The following is a 17,667-nucleotide window of genomic DNA, read 5'->3' on the forward strand; positions in this document are numbered from 1 at the left end:
TGAAGACTTGTCTTCTGGAAAAGAACTGGAGTCCAGGTGAGGTGAATCCAGTTTCTAATGCTGAGATTGGGGAAGTGTAGACAGTACACTGGCCTCTCCTTGGACATTGTAGGTGCACATCAGCAAACCTTCCCGTCTTTCCTTTCAGCTGGCTTCAAGAGACCCGTGGTTCTGTTTGGCCCCATAGCGGATATAGCAATGGAACGGTTGGCCAGTGAGTTACCAGACCTGTTCCAAACTGCAAGTAAGTCTGTTCATAGAATTTTGCTCTTGGAGCGTTTAATTTGGCAGTTTTCTGGCACACAAAGGTTGGAAGAATAGGGATATCCACGCACTCTGCCTGAGATAGACACACATCCCCAACGTTTGAAACTATTTGCCGAGCTAGTCAAGAGTTTAAATAGCAGAGCTCTGAGACTTCATCCGAGAGTACACCTGTGGTCTCCTCATAATAATATTCTTTTACCTAATGAATACCATTGTCCCTCCAGTAACAGAGAGATTTAATATTAATGTTAGAGTTGAACGCTAATCTGAAACATTCTAAAAATTGAAACATTTTGAGCCTCAACATGATACAGCACAAGGGGAGAATTCCACGGTTGCTCTACTGGGAGTGATCACCGTCTAAATGCAGGTGTACTAAGATGCCTTGTAAGTCTGTGTGCATGAGAGAGAGATGACAGAAACATTTTTTGGGGGGGAAGGCAGGAAGCAGGTCCCTCAGATAGCCTAGGCTGGTCCTGAAATTATTGTGTAGCCAAGGCTGGCCTTGCATTTCTGATCTTCCTGACATCATCTCCTAAGTGCTGATATTAACAAGAGTATACAACCATGCTTAGCTAAACCACGAATGAATCTTATATTTAGGCATGGGGGGTCTCCCTTTTTTTGTAGATATTTTAGTTATAAATAAGTAAATATTAAAAATTGGTAGCATCTCTGGTCCCAAACATTTTCCTTTTGTTTTATTCAAAGTTTAGGCGCATCCATTACAGTTGACATTTATGACTTTTTAGGACTTTTATATTTCCAGATCCATCCTTTAGAAAGAATCATTTGGGATATTGATAGTTGGAGAGCATCAAGTACTCCCTGCTGTTAGGTTGACCTAACAGTTTCTTCCGATTAGTTTCCACTTAATAGGGCTGAGGTCGTAGCTCAGTGGTATGACACTTGTATCATCATATGAGTGAAACCCTGGTGTTTGTTCTGTACACACACACACACACACACACGCACGGTTTCATCTCACTGCATGCCATGAGATGGCCTAGTGTCATTTGTCCCATTGTCACCTGCTTTCCATCACCAGTACTCAGCCCTGTTTTCCTTTTGCAGAAACAGAACCCAAAGATGCAGGATCAGAGAAATCCACCGGAGTGGTTCGGCTGAATACTGTGAGGCAAATTATTGAGCAGGTGAGAAAACTCATCAGAAACTCATGTCAGCGAACTGGATCGTGGTTTGGAATAGAATGTGTATTTTACTAAGAAACTACTGATCAGAGCACATGTAGGTGGGAGGCTTTCCAGGTGCCATTCTTTCACAGAGTTCCCATTATTAAACCAAGTAACACTTATTAAAGGTCCCTCTTTTGGAGGGGAATATCCTCTTTTGGACCCCTGTTGGGTATCCATGGGCATACCAACATGCCGTGTGTGTGTGTGTGTGTGTGTGTGTGTGTGTGTACACAGGCACTACTTTTTCTTCACAGGTTTATCTGTGATAATTTATATAAATTGGAAAGGTGGGAAATACACAGAAATAACCGAAAACACAGTAGACCAATCATAAAATAGTCTCTGATAAAGCCTGTACAACTGCGGTCTGTGCCCTTGTTCCCACTGAGAACCTTGTACTGTCCTTGCCCTTTTTGATTCCCTGTAGACATCAGGGGAAACCGGGAGAAGAAGCCATGGAAAGGAGGGTTCCTGCCATTCTTCTGAGAGAAGTTTTAACTGATAATATGGAAGTAGATGTACTACAGGAAGAAATATTTTTGACTCTTTAATGTAAATAGACAGGGCAGGATATGATTGTGCCTGTCTTTAATCCTAGCACTAGAAGGCTAGCATGGGCTACATAATGACTTCCAGTCAGAATTAACACAGTGAAACTCTTGTCTTCAAAAAAAAAAAAGTTTTAATTTAAGTACATACATCTGGTACAGTCTTTACCCGGGAAAGCAAACTCCTTAATGTTGTTTTCGATGTCACCACGTGCCACCCTTTGTCACCCACTTGTAACAGGACAAGCATGCCCTGCTGGACGTTACCCCCAAAGCTGTGGACCTGCTCAATTACACTCAGTGGTTCCCAATCGTGATTTTCTTCAACCCGGATTCCAGGCAAGGTGTTAAAACCATAAGGCAGAGGTTGAGTCCAACATCCAATAAAAGTTCTCGCAAGTTATTTGATCAAGCCAACAAGCTCAAAAAAACCTGTGCTCATCTGTTTACAGGTGAGTGACATTCAAAAGGCTCATGCTCAGAATGAGAAATGTGGAAATCATGCTCATGACTCGTCCAAGAATACTTAATTCTGTGGGAATGGATATGTAGACCTATGGCCGTTGTATGTTAAACTTTGTGATTTTGATAGCCAGAAAGATTGTCACGATGTAAAACCTGGTAATAGTCCATCACCTTCAGGGTGCTAGATTCCTGTGGTAAACTCTAGGCTAACGAGCCCCGTGTCTTTATTAACTGCGTGTTGCCGAGGTCTCCTTACTGTTGGTGATATACTATGTGATAGGAACTTATTGCAGTGATTGGCACTGTCTCCCAGATAGAATCCTGAGTACTTTGACTATGGAATATTTAAACATCTCTACTTCTACTCTTGAGGCGAAATGATACTGTGAATGTTTTTTTTCCCCCTTAATTCTTACCTTTATCTTTTACAGATAAATACTACATAAAAATCTTTGTAAATTATCTTGTAGGCTTGCTACACTTTGCATAGCTAATCTGCAGTGAAGGGAGGAGATGGAGGACTGATAGCCTGTCCAAGCACTGTGATGCAGATGTGGGTACCATGTACAGGAGACTTTAGAGCTGGCCTCTACTTGGTCTGCATATGAACCCTTTCAAAATAAGATATTTTTAAAATGCCAAAAATAAAGCCACATTGCAAACATTGCTCATGATAGTGAGAAGGTCTAAAAATAGGACCTTTTCTGTACCGTCTTCATGAGTAAGCAGTGTGAGTATGATATCACTGAGAGTCTAAGAGAGTTACACAGTTCTTTTTGGTTGCGCAATGCTCTATTTTGTGGGAACATCATAAGGATACTATGTAGTTACCACTTTTTTTGTTCCACGATTTTAGAGGTCAGTGAGCATTGTCTCAAACTTTGATGTTTGGGAAGAAGATCAAGGTGAACGGATATGTGTCCGCATTTGAACATTATTTTTCTGTTGTTTCATGTCTCTTGTTTAGAGATGTAGGTCTGATCATCATGGTGAAAGCTGTAGCTAGGATATAGTATAGCCAAATGCACAGGAGAAAAGTGTTAGCCATTGGCCACTCAGGTTCTAAGTGAGCCTCTAAACTGAATGTTGTGCATGTATTTTTTTTAAAGGTATATCTGTTTTTATGTGTATTGGTGGTGTTGGGTTATTGTTTGTTTTTTGCCTGCATGCATATCTCTGTGTAGGTGCCAGATCCCGTGACAATGGAGTTTCAGACAGTTATGAGCCGCCATGGGGGTGCTGGGAATTGAACCAGGGTCCTGTGGAAGAGCAGCCTGTCCTCTTAACCACTGAGCCATCTCTCTACCTCCTGTTGATGTATCTCACCAGCTTGTGTTTTTTTGGTGTACTTAATCTTGTATCTTCCTTCATTTTTACTGCTAGCAGTAGTAACTTACTTTGTAGAGGCTGTGAACAGTAATGCTAGTCTGACCTGTGTTCAACTTAATTGGACATTACAGCATCACAGATCCTAGTGTGGCTGAGACCAGACTAAAACTGGTTTCTCTGAGTCCCTTATAACTCAGCTAGATCATTCAGATGCCAGAAAGGATTGTGCATAGGTTGGTTATCCATTATCTATTGCTTACAATCAGAAATGATTCATATTTTAGGCTTTGGAGTGCTTTTATAAGCCTTTTAGAGATGAGACTCAAGTCTGGACATGGGATTCATGGTTTTTTTTTTGTTGTTGTTGTTGTTGTTGTTGTTTTTTACTTGTCGTAGCCATAGAGCCTGCAGGTGATTTGCAGGTCATCTTGATAGTTCTACATATGACAGTTTCACAGTGTGGGATTTTTACTTGACTGTTGTGTGCATTCTCAGAAAGTTTCAGACCTCGAAGCGTAATCTGATTTGAGATTTTGAATTAATCAGTACTGTATTAATAATTCCTCATTTTAACAGACGAGAAATGGAAACCACATGATTATGAATGTGAAACCAGGAGACTCATTTAATCTCCCAACCCCCATACATTGGTTCAAATCCACGGAATGGCTGGGAGCTTCCCTCACTGGGTCAGATTGGCGTTTTATGCCAGGATATGAGAAATCAGTAGGGGAAGGCTAGGGTTGTGGAAGAAGAGCCAGGCTTCTAAAGCTAGACAAGGAGGAGAGGTTGCAGAAGGTAGCTGATTCCTGTTTGTGCTTCCTGTCCCAGCTAGAAGTCAGCATTGCTGGCTCTGCCACACAGGCCACATACCCTGGCACAGAATCTATTAAGGATCTAGAAGGATGTCGTGTGGAAAGGGTTTGCCTTGGATTGGATTACAAAATGCTTGAAGGGAGAGATATGACTGAGGTCACCATCAGGCCTCAGAAATAGGCTCTGGTACAGCACAGCATTTTTTATCTGTTCTAAAAATTTGCTTATTTTATGTGTATGGTGTTTTGCTTATATGTGTGTGTATACATACCATGTGTGAGCAGTGCCCAGGAGGCCAGAGACTCAAACATGGGTCCTCTAGAAGGGCAGCCAGTGCTTTTAACACTGAGTCTTGTCCTAGTTCCAAGCCTATCCTTTCTGATGTAGGCTGATTGAGAAGCAAGAAATTCAGAACTGAAGCTAGAAGGGGCTGTGGATGTACACTGGCTATTAAAGATCGGAGTTCAGCTCTTCCTGTACATAGCATGCCTGATGCAGTGAGCCATGTAGTCTTCAGGGCAGAAGGTGCAGGCTTACTGATAGCTTGGACAGAGAAGCCCATTTCTATGTAATTCTCTTTCCTGCAGTTCTTCCACTGTTAAGCTTGACTCCTAAAAGCCATGTAGAGGCCTTTTTTATTTTTCGTCCACAAAGCCTTTTTATTGCCCTTCCACCCCCAAGTCCATCCACAGGCTGAGGACAGGGCTTTAGGCCTAATCAGAAGAACCCTGAGCAGAATAAACACCTTTATGCATTAGTAAGTTGGAGGACTAGATTTGCTTTGGTGAGCACAGTTTAAAGTCATATTTTCTGTCTTATGTGGTCTTTTTAGACTTCATTTAGAGACTTGCACAAAAGCAAGTTGGCTTGTCAAAATACGTTAAACTGTTATACCTACATACCCCTTTATGGGTTGGGAAAATATTTAGTATAAAATGCATTTGTAGACACACACATATATATATATATGTATATATATATGTTATATATATAATAAAAGTGAAATTTGAGTTGCATGTGTTCTTAGAACCTTTGAACTGCTCAGCTCGTGGCTTGAAGGCTGCCCTATGGACTTAGAGCCCCAAACTGGGCCACCTTTGTGATAAACTGGCATGTTAAAGCACCACAGGATGGACGGCCTGGGTATTTCATCTGCTTTCCAGGCCTCATCAAAATGAGGTTTTTGCTGTTCAACCTTGGAATTTTGGAAGAGCTTACAAGTGCTATTGCTGTAATTATTATTTTTCTACATCACGTTATTGAAAAAATGTTTTATGTGATATTTTCTGTTTGTTTTGGTCATTGTTTAGTCTTTGAAAAGTCCCAGAGGGAAATGAATCTTGTCTCAGCTGAGAAAAATCCAAACTGCAGTAGATGACACTTGGATTCCTAGGGAAGCGTAGGGAATGTTTGCCACAGGAAAGAAAGAAGCTGTGTGGTGGCTTGCCTGGTGTGCTTGTGTCAGCACGTGAGTGTTAAAGTGACCACAGGATAGCCCTCCTGGGATGTCATTTGTGCCATTGACCCATTTGAAGGGCGTATTTCTGTGCGTTTTAGATCCTTCAGAGTTGTGTAGCCATCACCACAGTAACTTTAGTCGGAAACCTCATTCGGTAGCAGTCCCTCCGAGCGCGAATGGTGCCCTTCAGTACTTCTGTGACTAGGGGTGGGAAGGTCCTGCCACACATACCAGAGCTGGGCATGGCTCTCCTGAGGTATGAGCGTGCTAGCAGGGACATTGGCAGCAGGAAGATCCTTTCAGAGTGTCAGCTCCTTGAGTTTGACAGTCCCAGGAAGCCTCCTTAGAAAATGCTAAAGTGCATGAATTGGATATTACCCCAGAGTGGGGCCTGGAAAGGTAGTGTCTACGGAGCTTTGGTGGCAGTGTCCCAGCCCTTGGTTGCCAGTGAGACTCTGGGGTTTTGTTACATTCATCTTGGCGGAGGCACAAATGTGTTTCTGCATTTCTTAGCCCCTAAACTTCAGGTTTTCCTTGTGATGAATTCAGACTGTATCAGACAGCTGCTGATAGAAAACCTGTAAAGGACCACTTGAGCTTTCTTTATACACCTAACACAAGTCACTTGCTTAGTCCCTGGTGTGCACAGTGTCACTTCCACATCTGCATCTTGGATCATATGTTAGCTATGTCTATAATAATCTCTGTGAAGTACCTTGATGAATAAGGACACAAGGAAATCCATGACCTCAAGGTTAGCCTTGGGCTACCCAGTGTCTCAGTTCTGTCTGACGCTGTGAATAATTAATAACTAAGGAAATTGTAAGCTCACTCACAATTGCCCAAGGTCAGAGGTGGAACTTTTTTAGGTTTTCAAGACAGGGTCTCAGGCTGGCCCAGGACTTCTGTAGCCAGTGATGGTGTTGAGCCTCACATTCTTGCCTCCACCTCCCAGGTAGGAACAGATGCACATCGCCACACCTGGCTCTGAGATTAAAGTTTCTTAAATGAAAGAAAGTCAGATTTGATTAAAAGAAAACTTGAAGCTTGATTACTCAGAAATTTTGTGTAATGACTCATTTGAAAGATATGTACGGCCCTTTACTAAAGAGCCGTGAAATCATCATTTAAAAAGCAGTTGTAGTTTATCTGCATCCTGATATTTTGCATTTTAGGTCAGTTTTATATCAATGTAATATATGTGTGTGTGTGGTGTGTGTGGTGTGTGTGTGTGTGTGTGTGTGTGTGTGTGTGTGTGTGTGTGATGTCCATCAGGTTAGTTGGCCCTCCAAGTGCCCAGGATCTGTCTGTCTTCACTTCCAGTGCTGGGGTTATAAGCACACACGCCATGTCCAGCTTTTTATCCAGGGGATTTGAATGCATGTCCTCCTGCTTTTGAAGCAAGTGTACTTACCGCGTTGGAGCCATTTTTCTTGCCTAGTTTATCTTTACTGCCTCCATAGATATAGATTGACAAACAGATGCGGGTCACGTGTCTGTCAGCATCTTCCGTCTGTGCTGTAAGTTGGTGCCTTTACCTGAGCTGTGTGGGGCAGTGGCCCAGACTGCAAGCTCAGAAAGGAATTTTCCAAGTGTGTGCTTAGGTTTCTTTATTTGCTTGGTGTGATGTAATAAGGCTCTTTGTCCCTGTCCCCTGACCCTCCACCCCCACCCCATGATAAAAATACCCTGATAAAAGTAGCTAAAGGGAATAAATAGGTTTATTTTAGCTCACAGTTCAAAGTACAGTCCTTTTGATCTGTGCTCTTGAAAAATTTAATCTGTCTTTCCTTCCTTCCTTCCTTCCTTCCTTCCTTCCTTCCTTCCTTCCTTCCTTCCTTCCTTCCCTCCCTCCCTCCCTCCCTCCCCTTCCCTCCCTCCCTCCCTCCCTTCCTTCCCTTCCTTCCTTCCTTCCTTCCTTCCTTCCTTCCTTCCTTCCTTCCTTCCTTCCTTCCTTCCTTCCTTCCTTTCTTTCTTTCTTTCTTTCTTTCTTTCTTTCTTTCTTTCTTTCTTTCTTTCTTTCTTTCTTTCTTTCTTTCTTTCTTTCTTTCTTTCTTTCTTTCTTTCTTTCTTTCTTTCTTTCTTTCTTTCTTTCTTTCTTAGGGCAGGGACTATGACTCAGTGGTGGCATTCAAACAGAACCTGAATTCTATTCTTGGCATTGCAAAATAAATAAAACCACATGTGCGCATACTGTAAAACACTATAGCTCTTCTGAAGAAATATATAGATCATGAAAATAAGACCATAAAGTCTACACTGTCAACTCAAACAGTTTTAGTTGCATTCGACCAGAAAGATTTTGTGTTTAAATAACATACAGACTTCTGAACTTGGCACGCTTTTCTTCAAATACGGTACAAATAGAGAGAATGTGGAGAGCTTCTAGATCCAGGGTGGCTCTGAGACTCGATGCTGACCTTCTGGCTTTTGTCTGTAGCCACAATCAACGTGAATTCAGCCAACGATGGCTGGTTTGGCAGCTTGAAGGACAGCATTCAGCAGCAGCAGAGCGAAGCAGTCTGGGTCTCTGAAGGCAAGGTATGTGTGTGGCCTAGATTTGCTGCCGTGTGTGCAGTGAGCGTCTGTGTTCTCGATGCTTCCTCAAGAGGGCAGTGAATGTAGTAAACCGTGGTCCAAAAGGGCTTTCAATGTGCTCCTCAAGTCGGAAGCTTTGTCGCTCTCCAACAGAGTAATAAAATGAAGGCGGAATGCGATGAACGCTCTCCTACATTCACTTCCCCTCTACTTTTAATGTAGTAACTAGAATTGCATTCCGAGTACTCTAATCAGAGCTTACAAGTTCTCCTTCCTAATGCCACACTGTACTAAGGACATGGGAAACTCGGAGTGGAGATGAGAGGCAAGGCCGAGAACCATGGGGGATGCAGGTTGGAAAGATACCAAGAGAGGTACTAACAGTTGGAATCATGTGCTTAGTAAAGACATCAGTGGAGAATGCATCCAGACTGTAAGCTTGAGTAGGTGATATAAAAAACACTAGTGATCTTTTCTAGACAGATGCTGTCCCAGATGCTTAGTTGGCGCATGTAGCATTGGCCAAATGCTTAGTCTCCACGGCTCCCTCTAGAGGACAAGTTGAGCAGGATGTAGTCTTTGTTCTCAGATTGCGATTGAGCCAAGCTACTTCTGAGAAACATGCCAGTCTGGGTCTGAGAGTCTTGAAAATGAATAGGAATGAATAGGTGCTGGAGGCGCTAGAGGGTCTTTAGTTTGTGTCCCTGTGCAGAAGTTAACCCAGCATCTACATCAGGGCAAAGCCAAGTGACAGCAGGAAACTGTCCCGTTCCCTTGCTAGCACATGTCAACGTTCCCAACCCTTGGCTCAGCCCTTGGGAGTTTCTCGAGTCCCCACTCCCAGGAGCCATGCCAGATCCCACTCACCCTTCAAAACACATTCCTCTAGATGGAAGGGATGGATGATGACGCTGAAGACCGCATGTCCTACTTAACCGCCATGGGCGCGGACTATCTGAGTTGTGACAGCCGTCTCATCAGTGACTTTGAAGATACCGACGGCGAGGGAGGCGCCTACACTGACAATGAGCTGGATGAGCCAGCCGAGGAGCCGCTGGTGTCTTCCATCACCCGCTCCTCGGAGCCGGTGCAGCACGAGGAGGTGAGGCGAGGCACAGTACACCCCGGGCAGCTCGCTGCAGGCTGCGAGGCTGCGAGGACGCTGTAGAAAGTATCCTCAAGGATTGGAGCCGAGGACTGCTAGGAAGGCGCACTGTGAGCCCGTGCCTACAGAGCCGTGGCTGTGATCCATGGAAAGTGGAGCCAGATCGTGACGTGGGGAAAAGGCTGAGTTGCGTAATTCACCACTCTCTGGTCCTCAGGAGTGATAGATAAATAGACCGGCTTTATGCCCGATGGGACCGTCCAAATTACAGATGGGACTTTATGAACACGTTCTTGCTGCGTTTGCTTGTAACCTTTGATTAGGCCTCTCTCTGTACTCTTAGGAGCCCTGCTTTTCTTCTCCTCGTGACCTCTAACCTCCTAATGCTATCAAGGTTCCTGAGTGTTTCCCCATCAGTTTCCTTCTCTCTGTATGTCACCTTTTAAATGCACTTCATACATCTGATCAGATGCATGGTATTCGGTAGCTCACATAGTCCTCCTTCACACTACCAGTGGGCTCTAGTGTAGAGCAGAACAATTATTAATTGCACCTCAGAGAACATCGGAATGACGATCTTTGTGGACAATGTTATCTAAGTCCTTTCGGATGATAATGATGTGCTCCCCTTTATCGAGTTAGCTCTTTCTAGTAAATGATAAATGATAGATGTACTCCTCCCACCCCCCAGAAAAATCAAGGAAGAAAAAGCCTTCCAAACACACACACACACACACACACACACACACACACACCACTATTAATATATACTGGATAAGTAGTAAAAAGTAAGTTAATGACCACACATAGGAGGAGCTAATACTTAGGAATACTGCAGGTAGTGATACATATCTTTAGATTTTAGGAGTATTTGGTTTGGTTTCTCTTCTTTCCTTTAAAGGTAGACCATGCTGCCTTGTGTTCCCAGTTTAGTGACGTGTGTCCTAAGCCTTCTCTAGGTTAGGATGGGGGGTGTCTCTCTCCGCAGTAAGAGAGAGCTGCCTTAGCTCTTCAGCCTCTCATTTCCCACAAGTTTCCAGAACTCCGGCAGAGCAGAGTGCTCTCCTCTCTCTGCTTGGGTGTTCTTGGTGCGAATGAACTTTTGTGTCTTGTAGAGCATAAGGAAATCCAGCCCAGAGCCACGAGCTCAGATGCGGAGGGCTGCTAGCAGAGACCAACTTAGGGATGCTAGCCCGCCCCCGGCATTCAAGCCAGAGCCGCCCAAGGTATGTGGCTGGGAAGCCCAGGATGGGAAGGAGGAGGACACCCAGGGGGACACACGCTGACGCCATGTATACGCACCATGTGCTGTGTTAGAGCCTGTCCTTCAGACCATTGAGTGAGCCATTAAAAACCAGGGAAGAGTGAGAGATAGCTCCAAAAGCCACTATTAGAAAAAATCTATAATTTCAGTCTTAATAGTGAATGAGTTACTTAATTTATTTACTTTTTATTTATTTATTCATTAATTTTGGTAGAAAAGTGAAATACGATCAAATGCTGCACGCCAGAATCACTAATCTTGGTGGTTTTGTTTTTTTGTTTTGTTTTTGTTTGTGGTTTTTATTTTTTTTATTCAATAAAATTTTTCTGCCCATAATCTAATTTGGACATACCAGAAACTCCTCACTGGTGATCCGCTGAGAAAAACAGGCATCATTGTTGTGTAGAATGCCTCTCACTATAAAAGCATCTTAATTTATTGATTTAATAAATTATTATCTAGAATCAACGTAAGGGCTGCAGGGTGAGTCATGTGGTTTCTTGCCCCAGATAACAATCAACCATTAACAGTAGGCTTTTCCTTATAGCTCAGTAAAACACTAATTTTTTTTTAACTCAGTAACTTGGATGAGAAGGTTTAGTGACTATGTAAGCTGTCAGCAGCAATGAGTGACTGGATATAAGAAGGCCTGCACCAAAGGCCCGCAGCAGGGCTGGAAGGAGCAGCAGCCGCTGGCATGGTGTCCTGCCCGCCTCGCCCGGCTCCAGCTCAGCCCTGTTGCTCCACAGCCAAGTCCAGCTCTCACTTTTTGGCCCAGGCTCGTACCCTCCAGGCAGGTTGAGCTCAGACAAACCTACTTTTTCATCTCCAAAATTAAGGTCTTCTGTGAGATGCCATCTTCCCCACTGTGAATTAAGTGTCTTCCACCTGTAGCTATCACTGGCCACCCCACTTTGCCAACACTTGTTGTCATCCCCGGGTGGGGCTCAAGATGCCCGACCCGCGGCCCTTTGCCGCGTCATAGTTGATTCTTTGTCACGATGGTTATATTGCCCACCTTTGGAAACTGATCCGGAAACACAGTGTATTAAATCACTAATGTAGTTCTGAAAAGAAACTAAAAGCCCAAGGTCAAAGGCATGTTATTGCTCTCTGCAGGCCAGAAGCCAGAACAGAGAAGACTCCTACGACTACTCCAAATCAACCGTCTCCGCCACGGCTGGCAGTGAAATCCCGGGAGGCTCCACCAGAGGCTGTCCTCCCCCTATTGCAGCGAAACCTGCCTTTGGGCGATCCATCCTGAAGCCTTCCACTCCAGTCCCCACACCTGAGAGTGAGGAGGTTGGGGAGAGCACTGAGGAGCAGGAAGATGCTCCCAGATCAGTCCTGGGCAGAGTGAAAATATTCGAGAAGATGGACCACAAGGCAAAACTACAGAGGATGCAGGAGCTCCAGGAGGCCCAGAATGCGAGGGTAATTGTTGTCACCCACCAGGGCATCTTAGCATGTCCCACGTGAGAGTTCCAGGATGCTCGCTGTCGGTGTGGCAGTGCGCACCCCTTTCCCCACTGCCAGAGTCATGCCAGGCACAGCCACCCACACAGTCCTCTTGCGCTGCTTCCAGATTGTCTGCTGACAGCACATCCTTTTTGCTTCCAATCAAGAACCTCTCAGAGCCGGGTATGGCCGGGGCACGCTTTTAATCCTAGCACTTGGGAGACAGAAGCAGGTGGCTCTTTGTGAGTTTGAGGCCAACGTGAGCATAATCTACAAAGTGAGTTCCGAGACAGTCAGGGTCACATAGAGAAACCCCGTCTTGGGAAACAGAAATAAACAAAAACTGAAGCCTCAAGAGTGAAGGTGAGCAAGATCCAGCTCTCCATTCTGCCCATGTGTGTCCTGGGCTGGGCTGGGCTGGGGGTTAAGTCAGTAACTCTCAGACATTACTGTGGCTGGAATATGGGTGATGGTTAGATGGTCCTCCAGCCTTTCGAGTGTTCCCAGATTTTCCAGCAGCTTACTGGCAGCCATTGGGCCCGTGGGCCTTAGTTTTTCAGCTGGTAGAATGCTTGCGATGCACATGAGACATTGCAGTATGAGAGAACTCGTGACAACAGAAGTGGGAGCTCGCCTGTAGTCGCAGCAGCGTGGAGGCCAGGGCAGGAGAGTCACTGGAGCCCGGGAGTTAGAGATCAGCCTGGGTGACACAGTGAGACCTTCCCTTAAAAGTTGGGGGACAAAGGCAAGACAGGCTTTCTCCCAATCACCCTTTTCTTGAGACCCTGCTGATGTTGCTCTGGGTGACCCAGACATAAGATGTGCTCCAGCCAGGTCGTTGGGGCTACAAGTCCTACTTAACATAACACCGTTTCAGCCATTTGTAAGTGGACAGCTCAGGGGTGGGAAGGGTATTCGCATCACTCTGCAGCTGCCACTTCCATCGCTCTCAGGAGCTTCTCCAGTTCCCAAGTGAAGCTGTACTCACCTGACAGTGATCCCATCCCCTCCCCCCAGCCACTGCCACATGGTTCCATGGTGCGCCTCTTGGAATTTGATGGTTTTACGTACTGCCTCAGGGCTCACCATCTGGTGTGTTCCAGTATGCCACACCCAACCATGACATCTATTTTTTCTTTTTCTGGAAATGAACTAGAAAGTGGTAAGACCTGGGGACAGGGTAGGGCCTGAGCAGCAAGAGGCCCATGCAGTTGCCCATTCTCTCCCTGTTTCCTCATTACCACAGATCGAAATAGCTCAGAAGCACCCTGACATCTATGCGGTTCCAATCAAGGCCCCCAAGCCAGATGCCGGCCTGCCCCCGCACATGAGGTAAGGGCTATTTGGAGGGTTGGTCAGAGGAGGAGGCTTCTCCAGCAATCTGTATTTGAAGAAAGAAAGTACTCTACCCAGATGTCAGAGCGCTAAGAATTTCCTTCCCAGGCTGACTGTTAACCTTACCCTGTCAGTCAAACTTAACTATGAAGAGTACAGAATCTTCATAGGATGGGCAGAGGCAGGCAGATCTCTGAGTTTGAGGCCAGCCTGGTCTTCATAGTGAGTTCCAGGACAGCCAGGGCTATGTACAGAGACTCTGTCTCTAAAAGATTACAGAATCACAAGTTTCTGGCCACTTGCCCTGTGTACCCAGTGGCACATTAGAAGAACCTTTACATTGAGTTAGGAGGGCATGTGAGCAGATTCTTAGGCCTTAGGTTTCTTTTGTCACTAAAGTTTAATAGTCTGTAGCCACGCTCCTTAATTCCTTTGTATCACCATGCACAGTCGGGACTGCGACAGTCAGTTCAGCATTTAAGTGCTGAACCTGCACTAGTCATTATCTGTCTTCCTGTGGTGATATTGAGCTGAGTTATTTCCTGCTTCAGGAACCTGGAGTCTTGTTTAAAGCACTGAAAAAGTGAGAGGCACGTAGATTGCTCTGAATGCCAAGCTGACACTAACAGAGGAAACTTGGTACAATTGATCGACACTGGAGAGAACTCTTTGCTGGGGGCGGGGGTGTGTGTAGTGGGGGGGCCTAGGAGTATAGCAGGTACAGTCTTCCTGTGTTAGTTCAGACAACAGGTGGCTGACCAAATAGGCCATGACCTTGGCCCATATTGAATCTCTTCCCTTATCATCCTGTGACCCTGAAGAGGGGCCAGCAGTGCCCCGGCTGGTGGTAGAATGTGCTCAGGGGTCAGGAAACAATCGGCCCGCTGGCTGGACTCAGAGCTTCAGTGGCTCCCGTGACATCTAGATGATATGGGCTATGTTCGATACCCTCATTCTTTTAGTTCTAGACCCCCAGAGCCACAGAAAGCTCCTTCCAGACTTTACCAGGACACCAGAGGAAGCTACGGCAGCGACCCCGAGGAGGAGGAGTACCGCCAACAGTTGGCAGCACACTCGAAGCGAGGTTACTACAGCCAGCCCTCCCGGTACCGAGACACGGAATTATAGAGGTCTGCGCATGGACTCCTGCGAGGCCACCTGGAGGTCTTCTCCAGTTAAAATGCACTGCAGAGAAATGGTGGGGACCCAGGCAGCAGACAGCATGAGTTATCAACTGAAGGCTCTGTTTGTGGGACTGGAGTAAAGTTGATTATGACTTTCTTGAATGAAGAGAAACCCTACAGTCTGATAACTGTTACTTGCTTTGGGGTGGACCAAAATCTGTATTAATCTCTCTGTATTTTTAATGTGTATATTGAGCAATAACTATTTTCCCTCACTCATAGCTGCCTTCCAGCTCCGCTTCAAGGTGAAGCAAATGTGAACAGGGAGTGAAAAAGTACTCCATCTCGAACTAAATTCAGAAGTATTTTATCACGACTCTCTTAAGTGCCTTGACAAGATGATGTGTCTTACGTTCTCTTCCTTGAAGCTTCATGCGAAGCTGTAATGGACTAAAACTTTATTTTGACTAAATTTTTATACCAGTTTAGCAGCTGTAACTTGCCCCTGCACCATGCCACCTTTTCAGGGCATTGTCTTTGTAGTATTTTCCATAAATTCTGACTGTACATAGGACAGCCACACTGGGGAGTGCAGCTTGGAGGTCAAGACTTTAGAGTGTTATTGTTTGTCTGCAACCACGAGCTCCACAAAGGCAGAGACTTGAGAAAATGGTATTTTATTTCCTTTATATCAGCGTATGTACTGACATCAGGCAGTTTTATAATTTAATAAAAAGGAGTACCTTGTAGTCAAGAATGAGCTTTGTGCTGAATCTCTACACACCTTTCTTTTGGGCGGTGTCGGGTGGAACCCAAGATCTTCATGCATTCAGAGTGCTGCTCCACTGAACTATACCCCAGTCTTCCTGATTTATTTTATTTTAATTAAAAAAATTAAAAAGACTTAAAACGGTTGTGTATGAACATTTTTCCTGAATGCATCAATGTGTATAATATGTATGCCCAGTGCCTGCAGAGGGCATCAGATACCCCCAGAACTGGAGTTACATTGATTGTTCTCTACCATGTTGGTGCTGGGAATCAAACCTGGGTCCTCTGGAAGAAGTATTCTAAAGCACTGAGCCAGTTATCTAGTTCCTCCTTGTGATTACACAAGTGAGAACTTAGACGTTGGGAACGGAGACATAGGAAGAAGGAAATAACCTCATCACAGGTCTGATCATTCTCTGGCAATTCCTCCAGTCCCTTATTCGTCTGTTCTGTGTCTGTTCCCTGTCTGTGGGAGATCCCTGAGACTGTGCTCGGTTGTGTGTAGTTCCACGCTCTATCCACCTTGGCTCCAGGAGGTGACCTTGCTACCAGCCCCCTCCCGGCATCCCTTGAATCCTCCAATAAAAGACACACATTTTTCAACATGCCTTAAGACACAATTGCTGGGCGCTATTATCTCCTGCCAGAAAAAGCGTTCCCTTATCAGCCTCTCCCACCTGCCCTAACTTCAATTACTAGTTCCACCTAGCCCCTGCCAAACATCCCTGACCTCCCACCTGTAGGAGCTGCCTGTGTGGCTACTCCATTTTGAGATCTCACGTGGTTGCCCAGTTCTCCAAAACAAGGCAAACACCTCCATCCTTTCCTCTCTCTGCCTGCCTCCAGGACCCGGAAGTTCCGCCCCTTCTACCCGACAATTGGCCCATGCCTTTCTTTACTGATAAATCAAGAGCCAATTGGGGAACAGGACCTTAGCTTAAGAACCGCCCACTACAGTGCTGGGTTTGTGCTTCTGTTTTCTATTCATGTTTTATCAAGAATGTTCTCTCACACAGTGAAGAACTTCATGCCCACCGTGACTCATCACTGGAGACTAATCTTGCCCCTGCTTCATAAGTGAACCTCGCCCATTGACCAGTTTGATTATGTCTGTTTTTTTTCTCTATTTATTAGATGTGCTCCTTTTATCTAAGCTGTTCTTTGTGTGCCAGCCATCACATCAGCCCTCCTGCAGGTAGATTCTCAGTACTGGAATTAGCAAGGGGAAGTGATGAACTTTTAAGGCTTGTGTTTACTACTAGGTTGCTTCCTAGAAAAACTCATCTGTTTCCACCCTCTTGAAAGAATAAAATAGGCGCAAAATGTAAATGTGACAGTTTAGGAATTTAAGCTTACATGAATCAAAAGCACCCTGAGTTTGGGAGAAGAACCTGAAAAGGATGGGCTCTGTAAAGGGTCCTTTATGTTATGTCCAATAGTAAGCTTAGGTTTTGGTGGAGTTAGAACTAGGGCTGAATGAATCATGCTCTAAACGTGTTCCTTTTCCTGCCTGTCAGGAAAAGGGTGTTGTGACTCCAAACCATCTATTACTGTGGCTCAAATTTCTGAGCTGTCTCCGAGGCAGTGACTAAAGATGCTCATTCCCCGAATAAAAGCCACCGACTGTGACAACTGAACACGTACACTGCTTAAACCCCAGATGACTTATTGTTCCTTTCTCCTTAAAATACCAGAACAAGCCTTGTAGGAAACCATTTAGGGGCAGTCAGGAGGTGTCCCTGTAAGCACTAGCACAGGCTAGTATCAGATTCACTAAGTGGTGTAGACAGGCAGTGTATCTGGTGTCTGGAATGGCCGTTGGTACCCAGTGACCACCAGTGTTCCTCCATCACTTGTCATATGCTGCTCTGTCTGAGGAGGACTCAAAGGTACCCATGGTATAATGGGAAGCATGGGATGGAGAAAGGGGAGAGGGGACCGAGGGAATGAGCTTTGAGTGAGGGTGGTATTCACTCTGCTGTGGCTCCACAG

At 45.2% G+C, this 17,667-nt stretch overlaps 1 protein-coding gene across 3 annotated transcripts in view; it reads left to right on the forward strand.

Annotated features, from left to right (window-relative positions):
• Window positions 1–15,814, forward strand: part of Tjp2 (tight junction protein 2) — a 95,605-nt gene extending 79,791 nt beyond the window's left edge. For 2 of the 3 annotated variants that reach the window (XM_052188024.1, XM_052188015.1), the window contains exons 15-23: window positions 149–244; window positions 1,342–1,421; window positions 2,253–2,463; window positions 8,521–8,621; window positions 9,508–9,720; window positions 10,839–10,949; window positions 12,107–12,421; window positions 13,692–13,777; window positions 14,743–15,814. In XM_052188024.1, coding sequence (XP_052043984.1) covers window positions 149–244; window positions 1,342–1,421; window positions 2,253–2,463; window positions 8,521–8,621; window positions 9,508–9,720; window positions 10,839–10,949; window positions 12,107–12,421; window positions 13,692–13,777; window positions 14,743–14,908 — 1,379 coding nt within the window. In that variant the 3' untranslated portion in view covers window positions 14,909–15,814. The remainder of the gene's footprint in view (window positions 1–148; window positions 245–1,341; window positions 1,422–2,252; window positions 2,464–8,520; window positions 8,622–9,507; window positions 9,721–10,838; window positions 10,950–12,106; window positions 12,422–13,691; window positions 13,778–14,742) is intronic. The other variant, XM_052188032.1, reaches the window with a different exon arrangement.
• The last annotated feature ends 1,853 nt before the right edge of the window (window positions 15,815–17,667 follow it).

The sequence above is a fragment of the Apodemus sylvaticus genome, chromosome 1, assembly GCF_947179515.1.
Source record: "Apodemus sylvaticus chromosome 1, mApoSyl1.1, whole genome shotgun sequence".
Classification (NCBI taxonomy): Eukaryota; Metazoa; Chordata; class Mammalia; order Rodentia; family Muridae; genus Apodemus; species Apodemus sylvaticus.